The sequence below is a fragment of the Melanaphis sacchari genome, unplaced genomic scaffold, assembly GCF_002803265.2.
Source record: "Melanaphis sacchari strain LSU unplaced genomic scaffold, SCAv2.0 Contig31_pilon_pilon, whole genome shotgun sequence".
In the NCBI taxonomy this organism is placed as follows: Eukaryota; Metazoa; Arthropoda; class Insecta; order Hemiptera; family Aphididae; genus Melanaphis; species Melanaphis sacchari.
Genome location: NW_020271193.1, coordinates 1,004,908 through 1,024,706, shown reverse-complemented (window position 1 = coordinate 1,024,706; position 19,799 = coordinate 1,004,908). Strand labels below are relative to the sequence as shown.

Here is a 19,799-nt window from a genome sequence, read left to right as displayed (position 1 = left end):
AATTTGATTACATTTTTTGAGAAAATTACAAAATAACCAACTTGGTAAATTAATTTTTAGAAAAAAATGAATTGCATAAACGTCTATTTAGATCAAGTAGTTTATTTTTTATAATTTCTTTAAATATTAATGTTTTTTTGTTGAATAAATTGGTTTGAAATGTAGTATTTTTTTTAAAAAAATTTTTAGGTATGAGTAAATTTTAAATTATTTTATTATCCATTAATTTTCATAATTTTTTTCATACATTAAACAACTTGCAGTAATTTTTAATTTTTTTTTATCAGAGTTTCTGTTACATTTTGTATTTATAAAGTCTTAAGTGTTCCACTACATGAACAGTCTTTGGTCAGTGATTTTGGAATTGTTATGCAGTCAAATTTATCGTTTTTGTTTCACCTTGATCACATAAGAGCTAAAACATTAAAATTTCCGGCGTTTATTATACATAATACTCAGTAATTCAATAATTCACTTTGTCTAAAAATATTATATTGTACCCGGGTTAGATCTACTTTAGAATATTATTACCTTTTTAAAATCCTTCACAGATTGACTTAATTGAATCTTTAGAATGAAAATTAAGAAGGTTCACGCATTATTTATTTTATAAAATAATAATGTTAAAAAATATTAGTCAATCACAACTCAACTTTTAATAGTTAAATTTTAACTTAAATATCGTAGTGGTAAGATCTTTTTTTTTAATGTTTATTTTATACATATACTCGTATTATTGAACGGAACTTTCCCTTGGTCGGAACTTAATAATCCATCTTAATAACTCTCTTTAATTTAATAGTTAATTGTTTCATTTCCAACGTTTTCCATATCCTATTATTGAATCTTAAATGCTTTGAAAACTCGATTTCATAAATTTTTTTTCAACATAGATAATCCATTAGTCTTAAGAAAGCATATTAAGAAATTTGTAATTGATAATAGTTTTTCTTTAAATTTTAATTAATTTTATGTAAGTTTTTTTGTTGTTATTAATTAGTGTATACTAATACCACTGTACTTGATTCTTCTGGCATATTAATAAATAAATAAATTACTATTACTACACAGCTTATAATCTAAACATTAATTTAAATACTTATTTTTATTTTATCTAAATATTTAAGACGCAAAATCCACATTAATCCACATAATCAGCTGAAATAATAAATTTTGAATTCTTAGGTGTTCGCTTGGGTAGCTGTTTTTGTGTTGCCTCTGAATGCGGCGGTAAACCCTGTGCTTTATACACTGTCTGCGGTTCCGATTATCCGTCGTAGTGTAGTGTCAAACAGAAGAGCGGTGTCGCTCAGACGATCTGTGACTAATGACCCAAATCGCACAATGTCCACAACCATGATACCTCCTACTGTCCAATGTACGGTAAACTGTATACCTATATTCAATACTCAATTTATTTTTTATTGCGTTATAGTTTGAATTTAAATTATCATGTATAAATAGCGGGTATCTGGAGACTGTAAAATGTAACTGTTTTATACACTGAAATTAAGTTTAAGAATGTCATGTTTTCCAGATACACTGTATATACTCGTATATTATGCCTATTTTCCATTATGAGCATAGTATTATTTTGGTAGTCAAAGTAGAATGATGCATGTTTTGAATGGTCCAAAAAAATTAAGTATTGAAACTTGATTTTCTTATTTTTTTATCAGTACTTGTCATATTTTATGAGTTAATGATTTTATATTAGGTTTTTCTGACACGTATTATTAACTATCACTCGTAAAAAGTTTTAAGAATTTTTTCACTATAAATTCTTTCGTTTTAATCAATTTTTTTCTATTACTTTTATTGGTATTTTCGTCACTAGTCACAACAAATATTTTGTATTAGATACGAAATTATCTACAACCCGTTTAGTAATTTGAGTAAAATTAATACAATTTTAATTGTTTATTTAATATTATATTTAGGTAATATTTTAAAATTAAGTTAATAATGTTTTAAGCCGTTTTAGTAAATAAAATATTTAGATGACAATGAATACATATTTGGTATTGATATGCTCCCAAGTATTTTGTTCAATTGTATACTTTAAACTGTACGAAAAATATGTTCTGAAGTTACAAAAATGAACTTAAAAATATTTAATTTAGCTTTTAAACTAGACACTTATCCAAAATGTAGTTTGAAATAAATTCTATGCTTGTAGAATTCATTGTTGTTATTTTTATTTAATATAAAGTTGAATTAGCTGACAAAACAATAAAATGAATCAAAGATTAATCGATTTCAGCTTCAAAATATTGTTTATGACTATAGAACTTTTTAAAATTATCTTTTATATTCGAAAGTCAATGGCCCATTTTTACAGCTAATTTCAACGTCACTGCTTAAGATCGATTCATTAACAAATATAAAAATTGTTTATCCAAACATTCCATAATATTTTCTTTGTTTTAAGTTATTCAAAAATTTCTACGCAATTTTACTTATACGTACTATAAGATAAGTCTAAATAACCTAAACAGTATTCCTACGCAGTAATTACTCATACGTATACATTATACAATACCATTATAAGAAATATTGATTAGTACGAACAAAGTTTTGGTTTAGTAAAATTCTATAACATTTAAAAAATACAGTTTATAAGGCATCGGTTATGTTTACAATGTTTAACATATAATGTTCTTTAATAAGGTGACGTTTTAATATATAATATAACCTAAATATTTTGATATGTGATAGAGTATTTAGGAAAATAAAGCGATCAGGCGATTAAAAAGTTTGTCATTTATTTTAAATTAAAATTTATTGGGGGAAAAAATTTTATTTTCATTTTAAATTTAGATTCAAATATTAAATAAACGGGCAATTTTCTTTTTAGTAAAAATTTGAATTATCGTAAATATAAAATATAGATTATCACTTATCAGTAAATCTAATAATTTCTTTATGCATATTTATATATTACATAGCAATTATATAATTAATAAATACGTTTAAAAAAAAACCAATTAAATATATTATTTAGTGTAGATAAATAAGAAAGAAAAATCATATTTTTCTTGTATTAATAAAATAAATTATAAGTTTTAAGTATTTGTATTTATAATTATTATAATGATGTTCTAAATAGATACTCGATCTTCTCTCTTAAAGCCGAACCAACTGTAGTTATAAGTGTGGTCATCAAAACAATAATATTATAATTAATTGTTAAATATTTGATGCATCTATTTACAATAATGACGTATCACTTGAGTTTATCCTACTTCATGAAAACTTGGAAATCGTCAATAATTATTAAATTGTACTTAAGCTCGGTTAACGGTCTCAAGAATATCAATCATTCTACATATCCACCAGTAACGTAGTATTTATTACGAATAATCTACTGAGAGAATAACGTTTAGCTTGAAGCTAGTTTGGCAGTCTATCATTAGTCACGTGAACAATAGCCTTCTAAACTTTTGGTTTGGATTTAGACGAAAACACACCATTAAATCATAGACGTAACTAGACTTTAGGCAGTGATAGGGGGTATTAAGCATTCCCAGTTTATTAGCACTACTAAATGTTCCATAACATATTTTAATTGGATTTTCTAACTAGCACAAAGTAAGTTGAAACTTTTAAATTTATAATTATAATTTCTAATATAGTAAATTGTTTGTTACTGTTATGTTTATATACATTATACTTATGTGATGCACTACTTATTTTAAAATCGAACAAAATTTATTTTTAAAATTTTTTTGAAAAAATATTTGACTAGTTAATTATTTAAATTATACAAATAACTTTACTGAGACTTAATTCTTTAGTGAACATTTTAAATTGCTATAAGTATTATTGTGCATTATTGAATATATATATTGATGGAGTGTATAACTGTAAACGGCAACTATACATAAAATAGTATAACTACATGAAAATAATTACAATTGTTGAAAATTAATTCATAGTTTCAGATATAATTTTAGGCTTGTAAATTATATTTAGAAACACGACTAAGCTTGTAAAGTGTGATTTTCCTTATAAGTTTATTTTCATGTACTTTAAAGTATTTACTCGCACAAGTAACAAATATATTGTGCTTTATAATATAATATAATATTTACATAAATTGTTTAGAATGTAGTCGTTAATAACTTTTATGAGTACATACTTCGTCTTACATGGTAATAAATTAGAGCTAAACTATTTGAAATATCTAAAATACATATATTGTTATTTTGTTTGTTTGTAGATAATGGCGATAAAGTGACTTTTTCATTAATAACGAAAATCCCACATAGGTAAAAAAAAAATAATTTTATAGTTCTATATAAGATTACAATAAGTTTATTTATAGAGGTCCGGAAATCGTCGAGACAGAAATGACTACAAATGGCCAATCGATCACATTTGGAAAAATGATATAAATAATTATAAATTAGGTAGTATCTTTAAAGTAACTTGAGGAATCAATACAAGTGTAATGTTTATCTATATAGATTCTGTTAGAAATTTATACATAATAATTATTCTATGTTGAAAATTTAAAATATTTTTACTCATTATACATCCTTTTGCTCAAATGTTCATATATAATACACTAGAGACAATGTTACGCACAAAGTAAACATGTGCACTGCGTAACTGTTATTTAATTTCTATATGGTATATTCGAGTTAAGCTTACTCATTTTCATGTATATCTATTGACTCTACTACATAGATATATGAAAATATTAGAGAGCCTATTCCTACTATGTAAAAATTATGAAATCAACGAAATGGTCAACATTTTCTTATCAAAGAGATGAGTGTTTAAAAAATATTAGATAATAAACTTAAATTAAAAAAATTAATTGTTTTTATAATTCTTTATAAGTGTAATGCTTATGATATAGATATATAATTATTTGTTTATAAATGTAAACATTCATCTCTTAGATAATAGAATTTTGATCATTTTTTCGAATTCAAAATTTTTTCTAAGATGGTTATCAAGTATTTTATATATCTATGGTCCACTATCGTAAAAACGATGCGTTGTACAACTTAATGCTTACTACGCATACACCTCTTACGGTCGCGATGTTCGACACCAGCGCTCGTAGAGTCAATAACATTTATAGGAGGGGATGTTTGACGACCAGTTTTTTGTCAGTCGAGTGGGTATTGACTTGCACAGAGCATAATAGTAGAAGTTTAAAAAGCATTAAATCCATAGGTTTAACGTCTCATGAAATTTTATTTATTTTGTGTATTTTTTAATTTAATTTCTATGTATCATTTTCTTATATTTAAATAATGACCTATTAAGATTTTAAATATTTTGTTGTTAATTTATATAATACCATATTATTGTCCATACACATATTTCTCATCATAGATTACAATTATGATTAAATACAATATTAGTATTAGTAATATAGGTAATAAATTTTATTTATAGTTTTATTGTAACAAAATATTTTTTTAAATTACTATAAATTATTAGGGAATGTATTAAATTTGTATGTAAAATTAACTAGAATTGAATCAACTATTATTTTATTTATTTATATTTACATTATTATAAGCGATTACTAGTTACATTTATTTGAATTTTGAAATTATACTCGCATAATTACCAAAGTATCACCACATAAAAATAACAGAAACAAGATTGTAAAAATAGAAAAATATTATAAAATACAAAATTATAAAGACGTAGTAAATTAACACATAATAAGTCAAACGTCCTTACAGGACAAATTTTGTAAAATTAATTAAACAAATATAAATATATTTTTTAAATTTAAAAATAGAGAATTACTTGTTGGATATATGTTTTGATAAATATTGATTAAACTTTAAGAGCATAGACATAAAATTAATTGTATGAGGTACGTGAAGAAATCATAATAATATTTAAATTTCATAAACAAAATATATTGAAAAATGTTGTCTAGATTTTTTTGTAAAATGAATAAACAAATATCCTGAGATATAAAATCATCAATAAACGGGTGAAATATCTGATTTGATCCAAAATATATAATCTGTTATTTTAATATATAAGAATTAAATTACAATTATGTGTTGGTTAGTCTTGATTATCTTCGTTAGAATATTACTAAACATAACTCAACACCTAACTATAACTTTTCAAATTTATAGAAATAATTAAAAAATATTCTTATTCTATTAATTTTTTCTTAGCATGTTTATATTGAAGTGCAAAGTGCATACTTATATTTGACTTAATCGTACAAATGATTTAAAGTTAAAAAAATAATACAATATAGATACTTACTTCGATGGCTCTGCAAAAACGAAAATCTCGATATAGTCAAGTATTAAAAAGTAAGTGCTTAGATTAAGGTCTAAACCAGGGTTAAAGTTATTTTAGTTTTATAATAATCTTTTTAGTTAGTAGAAATACATATTTGGATGTTTTAATTATTAGAGTATCGTTAAAAACTTAAAATTACAATGGAATATTATGGAATAGAGCAATTTAAAAATTCTATGTATTTATAATATATAATATGTATTTTATGTATCTATTTGTATATAATATACGTATGTGTAGTTTAAATAACATAAAGAATACTTAATAAAAATAAATAAATAGCGTCCATCAAAAATAGTTGATGTAACAGATAAAATAGAAAAAAAAATAACGTCGAAAAAACAATCAAAAAGGAACATTATCCTAATCATTAATAACTATATATAAATATATACATACGATATGTTTATAGTTTCACAACTTGATAGTTCTCTAATGTCTTAACACAACATATAATGTTAATCGAGACATTAGAATTTTAAGATTATGTTAATGTTTATACAAATATTTTTTTATTATTATTTTTTTTCGATATATATCATTTATTTCATAATTTGGTTAACCAATTCCATGATTGCGTAGAACAATCGCGTTTAAAATAATAAAATAAAAAATACGAGTTATATTTAATAATTTAAAATAATATATTAAGTTAAAATATAAATCGTCATATAATTAGTAATGACTGTCGATTTCTATTCGTATTTTTGGTAATATTACTATTACTACTTCTACTTCTAATAATAATATTAATGTAGACAATCGTAAAACGACAACACTGAATAAGTGCAATTTGTACGTTGGCGGTCGGGTGACTTAGTTCAGTTTTTGTTAATCATGATGTTTGCCAGGGCATTTCGTCTTTTCCTCCAGCATCCTAGTGTCTGACAGTGATATTGCAGCTGTTTGTACCACATTTTTGTTTGCTCGCCATCCTGGCCCTAAAAAATAATTATTGTTGGTTTAATATGCGGTATCTAGTTCAGGTTGGTTTTGTTGGCCAAACGATAAAAATGTAATTTACGCGGTTCTGCGTTAATTTCACACCAAAACTATTTTGCACTCTCTTTGAGGATCGAGAACGAAATGTATTAACCTAATGTTACTAATAATTCAAAAAAACAAAAAAAGGATAATAATAAATTCGTTAAAAATAAATATTAATATTTTTTTAACTGTGCAGTAGTGTGACTCGCACTCTATTCTCTATCGTTTTAACAGTGACCGGATACCTCTATTGAAAGGAATATATTATTACATCTGAGTTCAGGAAACATTACAAATGTATTATATATAGATGTTGATGCGCACGATATCGGAGTAGGACGTTTAAATATTGTGGGACATTATGTGTAATGAATTTCCGAAAACTTACTTTCAATATGTACGTGTCCTTGGTAGTGATTTCGTGCAGTTCAAAGTAATCGTCCCAGTCGCTTTCACAGCATAATACGCACCGGTCCAAGTACATGGGCTCCTGAATTAAATATATTTATCAATTAAAATACACACATATTAATTTTATTATTTTTATATGTAGATATAAAACGTATCAGAAATGTAAATCGAGATTTTCAAGATTTTTTTTAAACATCATCAAAATTCACAAATAATGTCATGACATTGCAATAAACGCGTGTAACATTTATACACGTGAATCGGGTCTGCAAAATTCCTGAGAGAAACTTATCTCTCTTTCTCTTTCTTGAGGACATATATGAGAGACTGCGCGTCACTAGACGTGTATATATAGTATCTACTACACTACTACATCACTATAATGCCAAACTAAAATCGGAAAGTTTTCCCTTCTTTTGTAACTTACCCGGAGCAAACTTATCCTGCCGCTCTTCTCCTTGAGCAACACCAGTGAAGCGTCTTTGATACCGTTCTGTCTGGGAAACGTGATGTTGTCCGCGTCCGGGTTGTAATTGTCATTAGGCTGAACACAATAAAGAAACGTAACCACACATTATTTACGTATATCTCATATTTTATGCTGAATGCATGCGTAAGTATGTGAGAAGCGGACAATACAATTATAATTGTATAATTTATTATTATTATGAACTCACTTTTCCCAACGTCACGATGATTGCATTTATCGGCATCAATTTGATAGTCCTGCCGCCCCGCCGCCAATTGTGGTCAGACGGTTGCGTGTATAGTAGCCGACCCTCCATGGCGAACCGGATCTCTTCACCAAGTCCCGACCATTCGAGTACGTCCACAGCCACCTGACCGAACAACATAAATTTATATTAAACAAAGGTACTTCTAACGTGTGTTCGTTTGGCGTGACAAATTTGACGATTTTAGAAGCGACCGCTAATTGTTAAATATTTAGGTACTACCCTCATCAATTATAAGGTATTTCAAACTTTGCCACTCTTAAAAAATGATTTAAGTTGAATTTTTTTTTTAAACACAAAATTCATCAACCAGCTCGCCGAACACTACCCAAACACCGCAATACCGCGTACTTCGTCATGTCACCGTTTAAAATAATATACATGTGTACTTACGTAAGTACACTTGCATTTTGTAGGATCTGTTTATACGAGTAATACTAAATCACTTAATACCACATAGAAACTATAGGGTAATGATATCTCGATTATGTTTTCTGTAAACGAATTTACATTTTTAAAAGTGCCTTCATTCTAAATTACTCGCCGAAATAAAAGTGCCCGAATGTTTATACGTGCGTATAATACTCGTGTAATGATAATATAATTATTATTCCGTCGTCAATAAGTACAGCATACTTCGTAATCAAACCACGTCGTCGTTTCCGTCAATATACATTATACAGTTAGAATATTTATTAATTTTTTGGTCGTGTATAAATGTAGGTATAATATAATGTTGTGATAAAGAATACTATTTGAGAACTCGAAATGTGACATGTCTGTTTATAAACGTTAACCTAACCTAACACTTTTCAATGATTGATTTGTGCCGTCACTATTTACACATTTCGCCTCTTGGTACAGATGTCTCAACCTTAAGATTTGTCATTGGTTTTTGGTGTATGAAGGGAAACTTGACCTACGTAATTATCCTTTTGTTTTGATAAAAATATTGTTTTGATCAACGATTTACTATTTTTACTTATCACTTATCACTTCGTTTTTTTTACATTTTCAAGACAACGAAACTAAACGATAAATTTGCAACGTTGCACCCGATGAATAGCACCTGGCACTCTCACGTGAATACGTTTTAAAACTATTTTTTTCCTGACCTCTTTCGTTCTCTTCGTATTTAAAAATCGGAAAATATTTTTTACCACTTACTTGACGTGACGATTTTTAACGCAATTTAACACTAGATTTTCTATTTAATCTCTTATTTTCATAGACATGCTAGGATTGAATTTAAAGTGATGAAAAATAGTCATTCACTTTCGACACAATTTATATAACAAAATTAATAAAAAAAGATGATAATATTTGTTTTCAGTTTTGATTAACAAGTACTATACTGTTATAATGTAAATTGCTTCATTATTTTTATATTGACCGTTCTTATATGTACAAGAAGATAAAAATTTTAATTATAAATATACCAATTGATGTTAATGAATACCTGTTATGTATTATTTTTTTCTTTTGTCGTCAATACCTACTCATAAATAATAACAGACAATAGTGAATATTACCTTGCGAAATTTTATGTCAGCCAAGTCCTCATTATCAGACCTCTTTCCGTTGATCGCGTAAATTTTTCGCCATAGTTTCGTGGAACTGATGTCTTTCGCCAGCTACAAACAAATGGGATTTTTGAACATGCAATGATTGTAGAAAGAAAAATTAGTTAAAAAAATTCGTGTTTAAGACACTCACGGAGTTAATGTGTTCCAGGTGCAATTGTATCTTGTGCCTCGCTTCGTTGAGTGTCTGCCGAGCTTCTAGATGGTGTTCGGGCGTGACTTTGTATAAGCGGGCCAACAGCAGCGGATATTTGGTCACGCGTTGGACGGGCACCTGCGGTGTGACAGACGAAAATCATAAACGATTACGATCGTATTAAGATTTTTCATTAATAATACATAAGGCGCGACGAAACGTCGTTCACGCTCAGCCTCGTCAACGCACGATTCCCTCCTTTTCGTTTGCAAGCGACACGGTCGTATGAATGCGTGCGCGCGCGCGCGTATAAATCGTTATCAATGATGCTCGCAGCCGTATCGATATAATAATTTTAAGCTCACCATTAGGAAACTGTTGAGATTCATTCGGCGTAGTACGGCGTTTTCCATCTGCGACACTCTCAAAAATATACGCAGCAACTCTTTTTCCTTCTCTAGGTTGGCGAGCAGCAACGCAGCGTTACCCTGTGAAACGAAAACGTTGTTACGTGAACATAGAATTCGTAACTATCATCGATCTGTCACGATAGAACTTTCACATTATATAATTTATAGTGCACGCATCATTGACTATGGAGTTGAAGACTATTGCAGGTAGGTACTATCACGGTGATAATGTAATAAATGGTCAAGTATAACTTTATCGTACTTTTTTGCTATCGCGAAACTAGAACTATTTTACTTTGTACACGTTGTAAATAAGTTTTCAATGACAGCAATGTCTAAAAATGTAAGTTTAATTTACTATCATTGTACCTAATTCGAAATTCAAACGAATAATTTCTCGGTTATTAAAATGGTTATAGTACTAGAATAATAGTCCACAAAAAGGTTTTATAAAAATATAAAATACATATTACATTGGATCTAGTATTTTTAGTTACACTTGAATCATTTTTACAAACTACAACTTATTGCTGATAGATTAATATTAATTATTACAGACTAGTATTTTTAATTAATCAAAGCTCTAGTATAATCTGAGCCTATTATCATGGACATATTATTATCCTTAATATATAAAGTTAATTAATTCGAAAATCATTGGTTTATATTTTTATTTTGATACGTTAACACTTTTATAAAAATTCTATGCGTTATTAAAGATGAAAAATCGGATGTACACGCTCTCGTAAATACTGTCACGATGACGACGTCATCAGAGTACTAATTGGTTTTCGATATAGATCCAGTCACGAAACGATGCCACACGTATAGTAAGTAGGTTATGTTAGGTACACAAGTTAGGTTAGTTTATGTAAGGACGTACTTGGCGAGTGCAGTATGACTGGAATGCATGTAGCATAGACGGCGAAGCTTCCAGGAACAATCGGCCGATGTTTACAGTGAGCAAATCGTCGTCACCCTGTTCGACAGCTATTTCGTACGCGTCTCGCAATTTTTGTGACAGAGCGGCGCTATGTTCTTTCAACTCGGATACGTTGAGGAACACTGTGGTCAGCTGGTCGGCGTTCAGCAGACCGGCTACCATCATGGGTCGGTAAAACTCCTCGGTGATGATGTCCAGGTCTCGACCGTATTTTTCTTCAGTCTCAACGATTTCGGCTATGATCTCTCGCCGCTCGGCTCTGCGCTTATGACACTTGCGGCACACCAGCGGCGCAAACATTATACCACTGCGAATAGTTAAAAACAACAGCCGATATTATTTAATTGTTTGTTTATTCGTTATTGCTTCAGTTCTCCCCACCCACTACTTATGTGTGCTAGATTAATATTTAGATGCTGCAAATGAGCTCTAAGGTGGCGTACCTATTCCTTTTAATTTTTGAATATTTAATATCAAGTATTTTTTTCTCCATCATTAATCGAGTATTATAGGTAAGTTATTGAAAAAGAACATATATCTATTTTTAAAATAAAATTACAAAGCATACTGAATTTTACTTTTTTAAGTAAATGGTAATCGTATATTTTGAAATAAACTTTGTAGCACAACTATACAGTATTTACACGACTACAGGCACTTTTTTGTTGTAAATAAAATCTAAAATATCAATATTCATAAACGATATCTCTGCATTTCTACGATATTTTACAAATAGATTAGTTTATTACGTCATCTATTTAAGGAAAAAGGGCAAATACCTCATATAATATTTTAGATTATATTTTATTATGTTAATCGTGTTGATATGTTTTCGGCTTATCATTATATTATGTGTATACTGTATATGTGTAATATTTTAATTTAAACTTTATACCTATCTTACAATATGTATTAGCATATTTCAAAATATTGTTAAAAATTAATTTTGATGAGCTATTACTTATTTCTCGCAATTTTTAACATTGACATTGAATTTTTACAACAAAAATTATTGTTAGAATAGATAAAAATGCGTGATATTAAAGGATTTTAAAAACAATTGTTTTATTTGTTTACATATTAATATGAAATATTAGTTATTTATTATGCTATTATTAATTATAAATATTTTGTTATAATTATTATTTACCATTCTTTGAAAGTTTTGTAACGCTATATAAAAAATATAATATAACGAACGATCGCCTGGCGACGGTCTGATAGATTTTAAACGGGTTGGTAAGCACTAACAAGTACTTATACATATAAATACATTCTACGTTATTATCACTGCTGCAGTTGCTGACAATAGTCACGATCAATATTAAAATACAATTTTTATAACAAATAAAAACGAATAATGCACAGGGGGTAAGATCGAATCGCACTTATTTTTGTCGAATTGCACTAGGGACAGAAAAAAGTTAACGTTTATATTCCAATTACTTTTGGGTTCAAATAAGGTGATGTCTGAATTGTTGGTAAGTATTCGTTCTGACCTTTATATGAAATCTGTTTAATAACGAACATCCATCGACGCCCAGGAAAATAGTTTGTATTTTTTATACTTAAAGTTGATTATTTTAACTATAATAACTATAAATAATAGCTAAAATTTAAAAATATGTATTTACGTTTACTTTTAAATGAATCATGAGGTTGCAATAATGAATTGATATACACATGCGACACACGTGAAATTATCGATTAAAATAAATATTTATTCCAAGTTCTATTGAATTATCGAACCAAGCGAAATTTGGTTATTAGAGTTTAGATTGTAAGTTAAACCATTCTCATACACCGCAGTACGTCAGATTTTAATAGTTCGATATTAAGGTCAGGTTGTCTTTAAAAAAAAATAAAAATTTCCAAAAAGTATCTGCAAACTGCACATACAGATATTAATATCGTTTTGTTTAACAAGATGTCATGTGATGAGGACCGAATACGACATGATATCTATTCTAATGATTTTCACGGTGTAGCAGGAGGTCGCGGTGGCTGAGATTAACTATACGTGAGTTGAGCGCATAAGTGTTTCCCGATGAAAATAATGATAAAACGTACTTACAATAATCCGTTTTCAGCCGGACGGATATTAAACGCGGCACGTGACCGTTTGGTAATATAATAATAATACAAATCACAGTGTTGACGTACAGGTAAACGACCAACAAAGAAACGATACGAGATGTTTATTGCAGGCGTGATTCGAGGGTTTATAGCCAAGCTGAGTGTGCATTTTTAACTTCAAATCAACTACTTTATACGAGTATACACGTGCATAATAAAAGTAATGACTATACCTGTTTAGTTGGGTACTATACTACGCGTGCATTACTTTCTTCTCGGGTATTGCGTTTATAGACAAAATATAATATCATAACATTTAAAACGTGACTCGACAATAATAAGTACTCTGTAGTAAGTACGATCGTTGTACCAATAAATCCATCGTAAGTGGCGGCTGCGCCAAGTATTATGTATATTATGCAGTTTTGTTGGGGTTGAATTTCTGGGCAACCAACCACTATATTTAAACTATCTTTATTAAAGGTTCATTACATATAATTATTTATAATTAGTAATAATATCTAAAAATAATAATTTAAAAACATTCAAAATTAATCATCCGAATATTTTAATACCCATATAGACCGCACACCTAATTTTATGTCTCAGTAACACTCATCCGACTCAACCAATTATAGAGTAGTATTATAGAGTGCACTAATCACGATTATTTTTTTATTACCTATGGTCAGTGGTGGCTATACTAAGTAGTATGATTTGTATGTGATTTTTTTGGAAATATTTTTGGACTCCTATCAACCATAACCCATGGAATATATAGCCATTGCCACTGATTATCGTCGTTGTGTTTTGTACGCGCACGACGTACGATTTATATACAATACACGTACGCCCCCTACTCAAATACGATAATTTAACATCAAAATCCCGTTAAAATCGTTTAATGAAAATCCGACTAACCTATCTGTCGTCTGTATTTCGACGGGCTGGTCGCAGTCTTCGCAGCTGTGCTGTGTCTCGTGAGGCTGCTGCTGTTGTTGCTGTTGCCACTTGCTCCGCGAGCTTTGACTGGTCTCCGAGCCCACTCCCGAATCGTTGCGTTCGATGTCCACCACGGCTTTCTTAGCAGGGTCGGCTGACTGCAACATCGCGGTCATCGCTGGGCCGCAGCCGCTGTATGACGGCGACTCCTCGCCCGAGTCGTTGAAGGTGCTGCCGCTGCAGACATCCGACTCGCCAGCTGCCTGTTCGTCGGTGACCACTACGAATTTGGGGTGACAAGCGGATGTGTCATGCAATGAACCGCACCTACGTTTCGCGTCCACTAAATAGTTGATGATGTCGTACTTAGTGGCACCCTCAAATATCGACCGACACGGTAATGCGGTGGCTGGCTCGTGGTCAGCGCGATCCGGTGGTGGGCATGAAGGCAGCGGCGGCGGAGTGGGTGATTCCGATATCTCCTCGTAAATAGGTTCGGAGTCGGGTGCCATCGCCGCAGCAGTAGCCGACGACGATGTGGAGGAGAACGAAGACGTGGATGCTGACGATGCCGACGAGTAGGACGCGTCCTCCTTAGCCGAAGCGTAACACGATTCGGAACTGGATTCTGTATCTGACATCGGGTGGACGGCTGTGTGGTGTTTTTCGATTTCCGACACGCGGTACGGGCTGACCAATGGTGTGGTACCACCACTGCCAGACCTGCGGCCACACACGTGTGGCGTTACGTCCAGGTGGGCCGCCTGCACAGGATCGTAGTTCATCCTGATGAAGTCGGACATCCGACTTCCAGCCCTGTCCACCACCGTTACGTTGCTTTTATAGTTCCCGCACTTGTTCCCTCGGCCCGTGCTTCCGGTCGGCCCGATGCTGATAGTCACCTTGTTGTCAAATGACGCCGCGTACGCCGCTCCGCCCTCGCCGATAATCACCGACGTCTTCAGTCCCGGGCTTGAGTTGATCAGTATGGACGTTTTCTGTTCCGGTTCGACTGGATATTCTGGACACTTTCTGAGCTCGTCGGACGGCGAAACTTGCACCACCGTTCTGTTGTCGTTGTTGTTGTCGTCGTTGTCCACACTACTGTAGCCTGTTCTATTTCCGCACAGAAACAGTTCGGTGATTGTTGGAGTGGACGCCGACGGAGGTGGTGGAGGTGGGGGTGGAGGTGGTTCGGCTGGCCTTTCGAACATCACCCGACTGTCAGGTCTGCTTTTGTGCCTCACGTGAATTCGCATCGTGTCGTTGAATACTGTAACGTCATCCGACCCTATCGCGTTACCAGAGTTCTGTCTGTCGCTTAGGCTCCTTTTCAGTTTTCGTTCAACGGCTGCCACGATCGCATCCGGACCTAAAAACCATAAGTTTCATGTGATGAGAAATTACGTACGGATTCTTAATAGTAAATAAAGGTCAATTCATGAGGAAATAGGATGGTTACTTATGAAGGGGTTAACGTGACTCGGAAAGTCTAGTATTTAACGCAATGTTTTATACGTAAATTATTAAATTAGAACTTTCATCAACCGATGGCAAGACCCGAATCAAAGGTATTTTAATTCTGTATAATCACCATCTCGTTACTGGATCAGGTTTATATACGACAGCCGTATAATAGTAATGGTTTGCTCGCATTGAGTAATATTTTATTAAGACGCTTATTTTTTTTTTATACACATTATATTATACACGTGTATAATGGTCAAAATAACCTCACGCGTGTCCAAATCACTGTTGTTTCTGTCTATTATTGCTATTATTATTTTTAATAATTTAAATATCGCGATTTACGTGAATTTATAAAGCACTTACCACTCCTGTGATAATGTATAAAGTTTAACTCCCTCCATCTTACTATCACTATGTGACATAATACTTATCATTGTCGAAGAAAAACAATTACGCATATTTTTGAAACGTTATCATAATACAATCGTGTATCAAAGACATATTATAAGCGCTTCCTCTTCTTTTCCACTCCAATCTAAGATATACCAATGTAGATGCCTTTCCCCATAGTCTAAAACTGGCACCGCTGGAAAGCGCCCACGTCATCCGACTTGCGTGAGACAACAGAAATAATTTTTTGTTATCGTTAAAAACCGAGGTAATTCATTTATCCGTCCATTTTTGTAAGAACATGTTTATAAATTATGTAATATCTACAGCAAACGCATAGCCAATACAACGATTTCAAGTATTCTTGGACTTATAATTATAATTAAAAAAATATATATTTAGAAAAAGATAATCAATTATTTACAAATTTGCATGAATTTTATATAGCGCGTTTAACCCGAAAAAAATAAAAAAAATAGGTATGCAGGTACCTATGGGTGTATAAGGTAATAATTTGTAAATAATTTTTTTTTCATTCATGAACTAACCGAAAGTGTTAATCTACTTTACCAACGCCAATCGTTTTTCTAAGCGGGTAACGTTAAAAGCAGTTAGCGACAAAATGTTAAAGATAATTACGGTTGTATGAGTAGGAGAATACTATGACTAACATAATGAATACTAATCAATTTCCAATATTATTAATTAGTGAGATAGTTTAACGTAAATTATGGGAGAAATAAAAACATAGAAGTAAATTTTTATACCAGAAACCTAAAAGGAATTTAGACTTTTGGTACTTAGGTATAGTCGAAAATGTTTCGATTGGCAACTATTCGGGGTCTACGTGTATATTTATGAGAAAAGATAGATGGAAAAACTCGAGAAACTTACCACTGCACGATGGGTCTTGATCTTTCCGATGCTGTAAGTGATGCGTACTCGATATAGTAGGTGGTGTAGGCGTCGTCAGCGGCGTGTGTTCGACACGGTTTTCGGTGCCCGGTAAAGCTGCAGTCTTCGAGTGACGGCCGTCGTCTTTACTTGATTTTTCGACGGTTACTGAAACGATGTCAAATTGCACTTGTTTTTTCATCTTCCTTTGCAGTCCATTACACGGGCTGACACCGTTGACGATGACCGATGATGCGGAGACCGGAGTCCGCGACCTGACAGGACTCAGGTCATCCGTGGTTAGCGATGCTGGCTTTTTCAATATGGACTTAATCTCAGCTGATACGGTGGTCGTGCCGCACGTCGTCAGTGAGTGAGACCGTTTAGCTGGACCCGTGGATAAATGGAAACCGGTGGTCGGCTTGCACCGGCGGCGTGGAGGTCTTACCGGTGATTGGTCTGTCTCGACAGCCACTGTAGCGGCCACGTCCGTAGAGGACCCGTCGTCGTACCACACCGAGGATGCGTTCTCGTGAGTGGCAGGAGACTTGTTGCCGTTAAATAGTCGAACCTGTAAAATTGTAAATTTGAGTTGTATAATAAAGCCACGATTCTAAATCTCTGACGAACTGGAGTATCTCTAAAAACATTTGTGAGGGGAGGATGTTGAAAATTAAAGACATAAATTCAGTATTTACATATTATAGTTTTAAACTGCTTATTATAAAATACTTATTTATTTTTATAATTGTTTTAACTTTTAAGAGAACGCTTCAAGTAGATATATTTGAGGGACATAAATTGGCTTCATAATAATTATAATTTAGATAAAATGGTAAATTTTACACTTAGAATGATTAATTTTGCTATTTTATTTTTAATATTTTAGTGAATTTATCTATCATAAGATTTTAAGGTAAAAATAATATTTGGCGTCCTTGTGGACTTTTTCGTTATTTTAATTTTGAGATACATTAAAACTTATAACTTATAAGTATTTTAAAACTTTAAAATTAAAACATCAAAAATATCCTTTGTATTCATATTATTCTAAACGTAAAATAATTTGCTGTTATGGGTCCCTTAAAAGGACAATTTCAATCAAATATTAAGACACCAAAATATATCATAAATTTATTAAAATATAATTACTGAACTTTTTGTTATTAATAAAATATGTGCGATATAATTGTTGGTTTACAATATCTTATTAGAATTATAATGTAACCAGAAACAGTTCAGTTACAGAAAGATTAACTATAAACAAAACTAAGAAAACTATTGAAAATGTACATGATATAAAGAGGGGGTCTATGCTTACAGTGTGTCCGGCGATGTTGACGCCTCCGTCTGTGTTGCGATCTAACACGGGTTTTTTGGACGAAAACGATCCGAAACCACCTATACTCGATTTGTTCTTGTTGAACACCGTGTCCTGTATACGGTTCATAAACTTGTCTTTTAGCGACATCCTCTTAGGACTGTCTCCGTCGACATCGTTGTCGTCGTCATCGTTGTCGGAGGTCTGCTGCAACAGATCGTACGGGTTGACGTTGCACTCGAGTATCGACCGACGCGACGACGAGACGACACTGTTGCCCGAACCCGTGTCGTCGTAATCGGGAGACGGCGTTCTCGGCGAGCCGCTGCGGTTTCGTTTCCGGTCAAGTTTTCCAATCGCGGTGACCGTATTGGCCATGCGGTTCCTACGAACACGTTCGTACGGATCTTCGGACGGCGGCGCTACCACTGTGGCCGCGGCGGCGGCTGCGGCCACGGCGGCCGCCGCAACCGTACCGAAGTGGTCGCGGTCCAAGAAAGTGCTGCGCGACTTGTTTCGGCCACCCGCAGCCGAGTGACGGCCCACTGTACCTCCGCCGCCGCCGGCGTCCCGTTCGTACAGCCAACCGTCGGCGTATCGCATGGACTTGGACAGCGCGCTGCCGGCCGACACGCTGTTGTACTTGGCGTGATGTGGCCGGTAACCGTTTTGGTAATGACGGCGGTGCTGCGAGCGATCGCCGTCGGTCGCCATCGCCTTCGCCTGATGATGAGACGCGGCCGGTATCGTGGCCGTCGGCTGTCGATACCGTTCGGGTAACGCCACGGACGCGGCCATCGCGTCGTTCGATAACTCGTTGTCGGCGCCGACTACGCCGTTGCGGAATACCGACCGACCGCCGTCAGTGCGTAGACGTGCGGCGTCACCGCATCCGACTCCGATTCCGAAATTAGTGCGGCGGCATTGCGTCAACAACGTGGCCGTAGCCGTCGCTGCCGGTCGTCTGTCCCGCACCGTTGCGATCGAGTGCTGTCCGCGCAGTCGGTTGCTGTTCATCTGCACCTACTGTCTGTTGTTGGTTCGTCGTGGTTATCATCTTATGTGGTACTGACCTAAAACACACGGTTATCGTAAAGACCACTGTTAGTATGGTAATAACATAAATGTATTTACGAGGTGTAATAATCGGCGCAAGAATCGGGAAAACATCGAAAGTGGAGCTAAGTCCAATACGATTTCAAAAT

General features: G+C 32.9%; 2 protein-coding genes across 5 annotated transcripts in view; one reads left to right on the top strand and one right to left on the bottom strand.

Annotated features, from left to right (window-relative positions):
* The window catches only part of LOC112596337 (G-protein coupled receptor GRL101-like), a 64,515-nt gene extending 59,740 nt beyond the window's left edge, over positions 1–4,775 (top strand). Inside the window, exons 25-27 of the mRNA XM_025341964.1 lie at positions 1,186–1,378; positions 4,223–4,271; positions 4,328–4,775. Coding sequence (XP_025197749.1) covers positions 1,186–1,378; positions 4,223–4,271; positions 4,328–4,397 — 312 coding nt within the window. The 3' untranslated portion in view covers positions 4,398–4,775. The remainder of the gene's footprint in view (positions 1–1,185; positions 1,379–4,222; positions 4,272–4,327) is intronic.
* Positions 4,776–6,922: 2,147 nt separating this feature from the next.
* LOC112596271 overlaps positions 6,923–19,799 on the bottom strand; it is an 84,885-nt gene continuing 72,008 nt past the window's right edge. For all 4 annotated transcript variants that reach the window (XM_025341804.1, XM_025341803.1, XM_025341802.1 and 1 more), the window contains 11 exons: positions 18,595–19,667; positions 17,274–17,844; positions 14,499–15,891; positions 11,442–11,808; positions 10,514–10,636; positions 10,146–10,286; positions 9,962–10,063; positions 8,373–8,534; positions 8,123–8,239; positions 7,673–7,774; positions 6,923–7,238 (listed from right to left, as the gene is read on the bottom strand). In XM_025341804.1, coding sequence (XP_025197589.1) covers positions 7,119–7,238; positions 7,673–7,774; positions 8,123–8,239; positions 8,373–8,534; positions 9,962–10,063; positions 10,146–10,286; positions 10,514–10,636; positions 11,442–11,808; positions 14,499–15,891; positions 17,274–17,844; positions 18,595–19,611 — 4,215 coding nt within the window. In that variant the 5' untranslated portion in view covers positions 19,612–19,667 and the 3' untranslated portion in view covers positions 6,923–7,118. The remainder of the gene's footprint in view (positions 7,239–7,672; positions 7,775–8,122; positions 8,240–8,372; positions 8,535–9,961; positions 10,064–10,145; positions 10,287–10,513; positions 10,637–11,441; positions 11,809–14,498; positions 15,892–17,273; positions 17,845–18,594; positions 19,668–19,799) is intronic.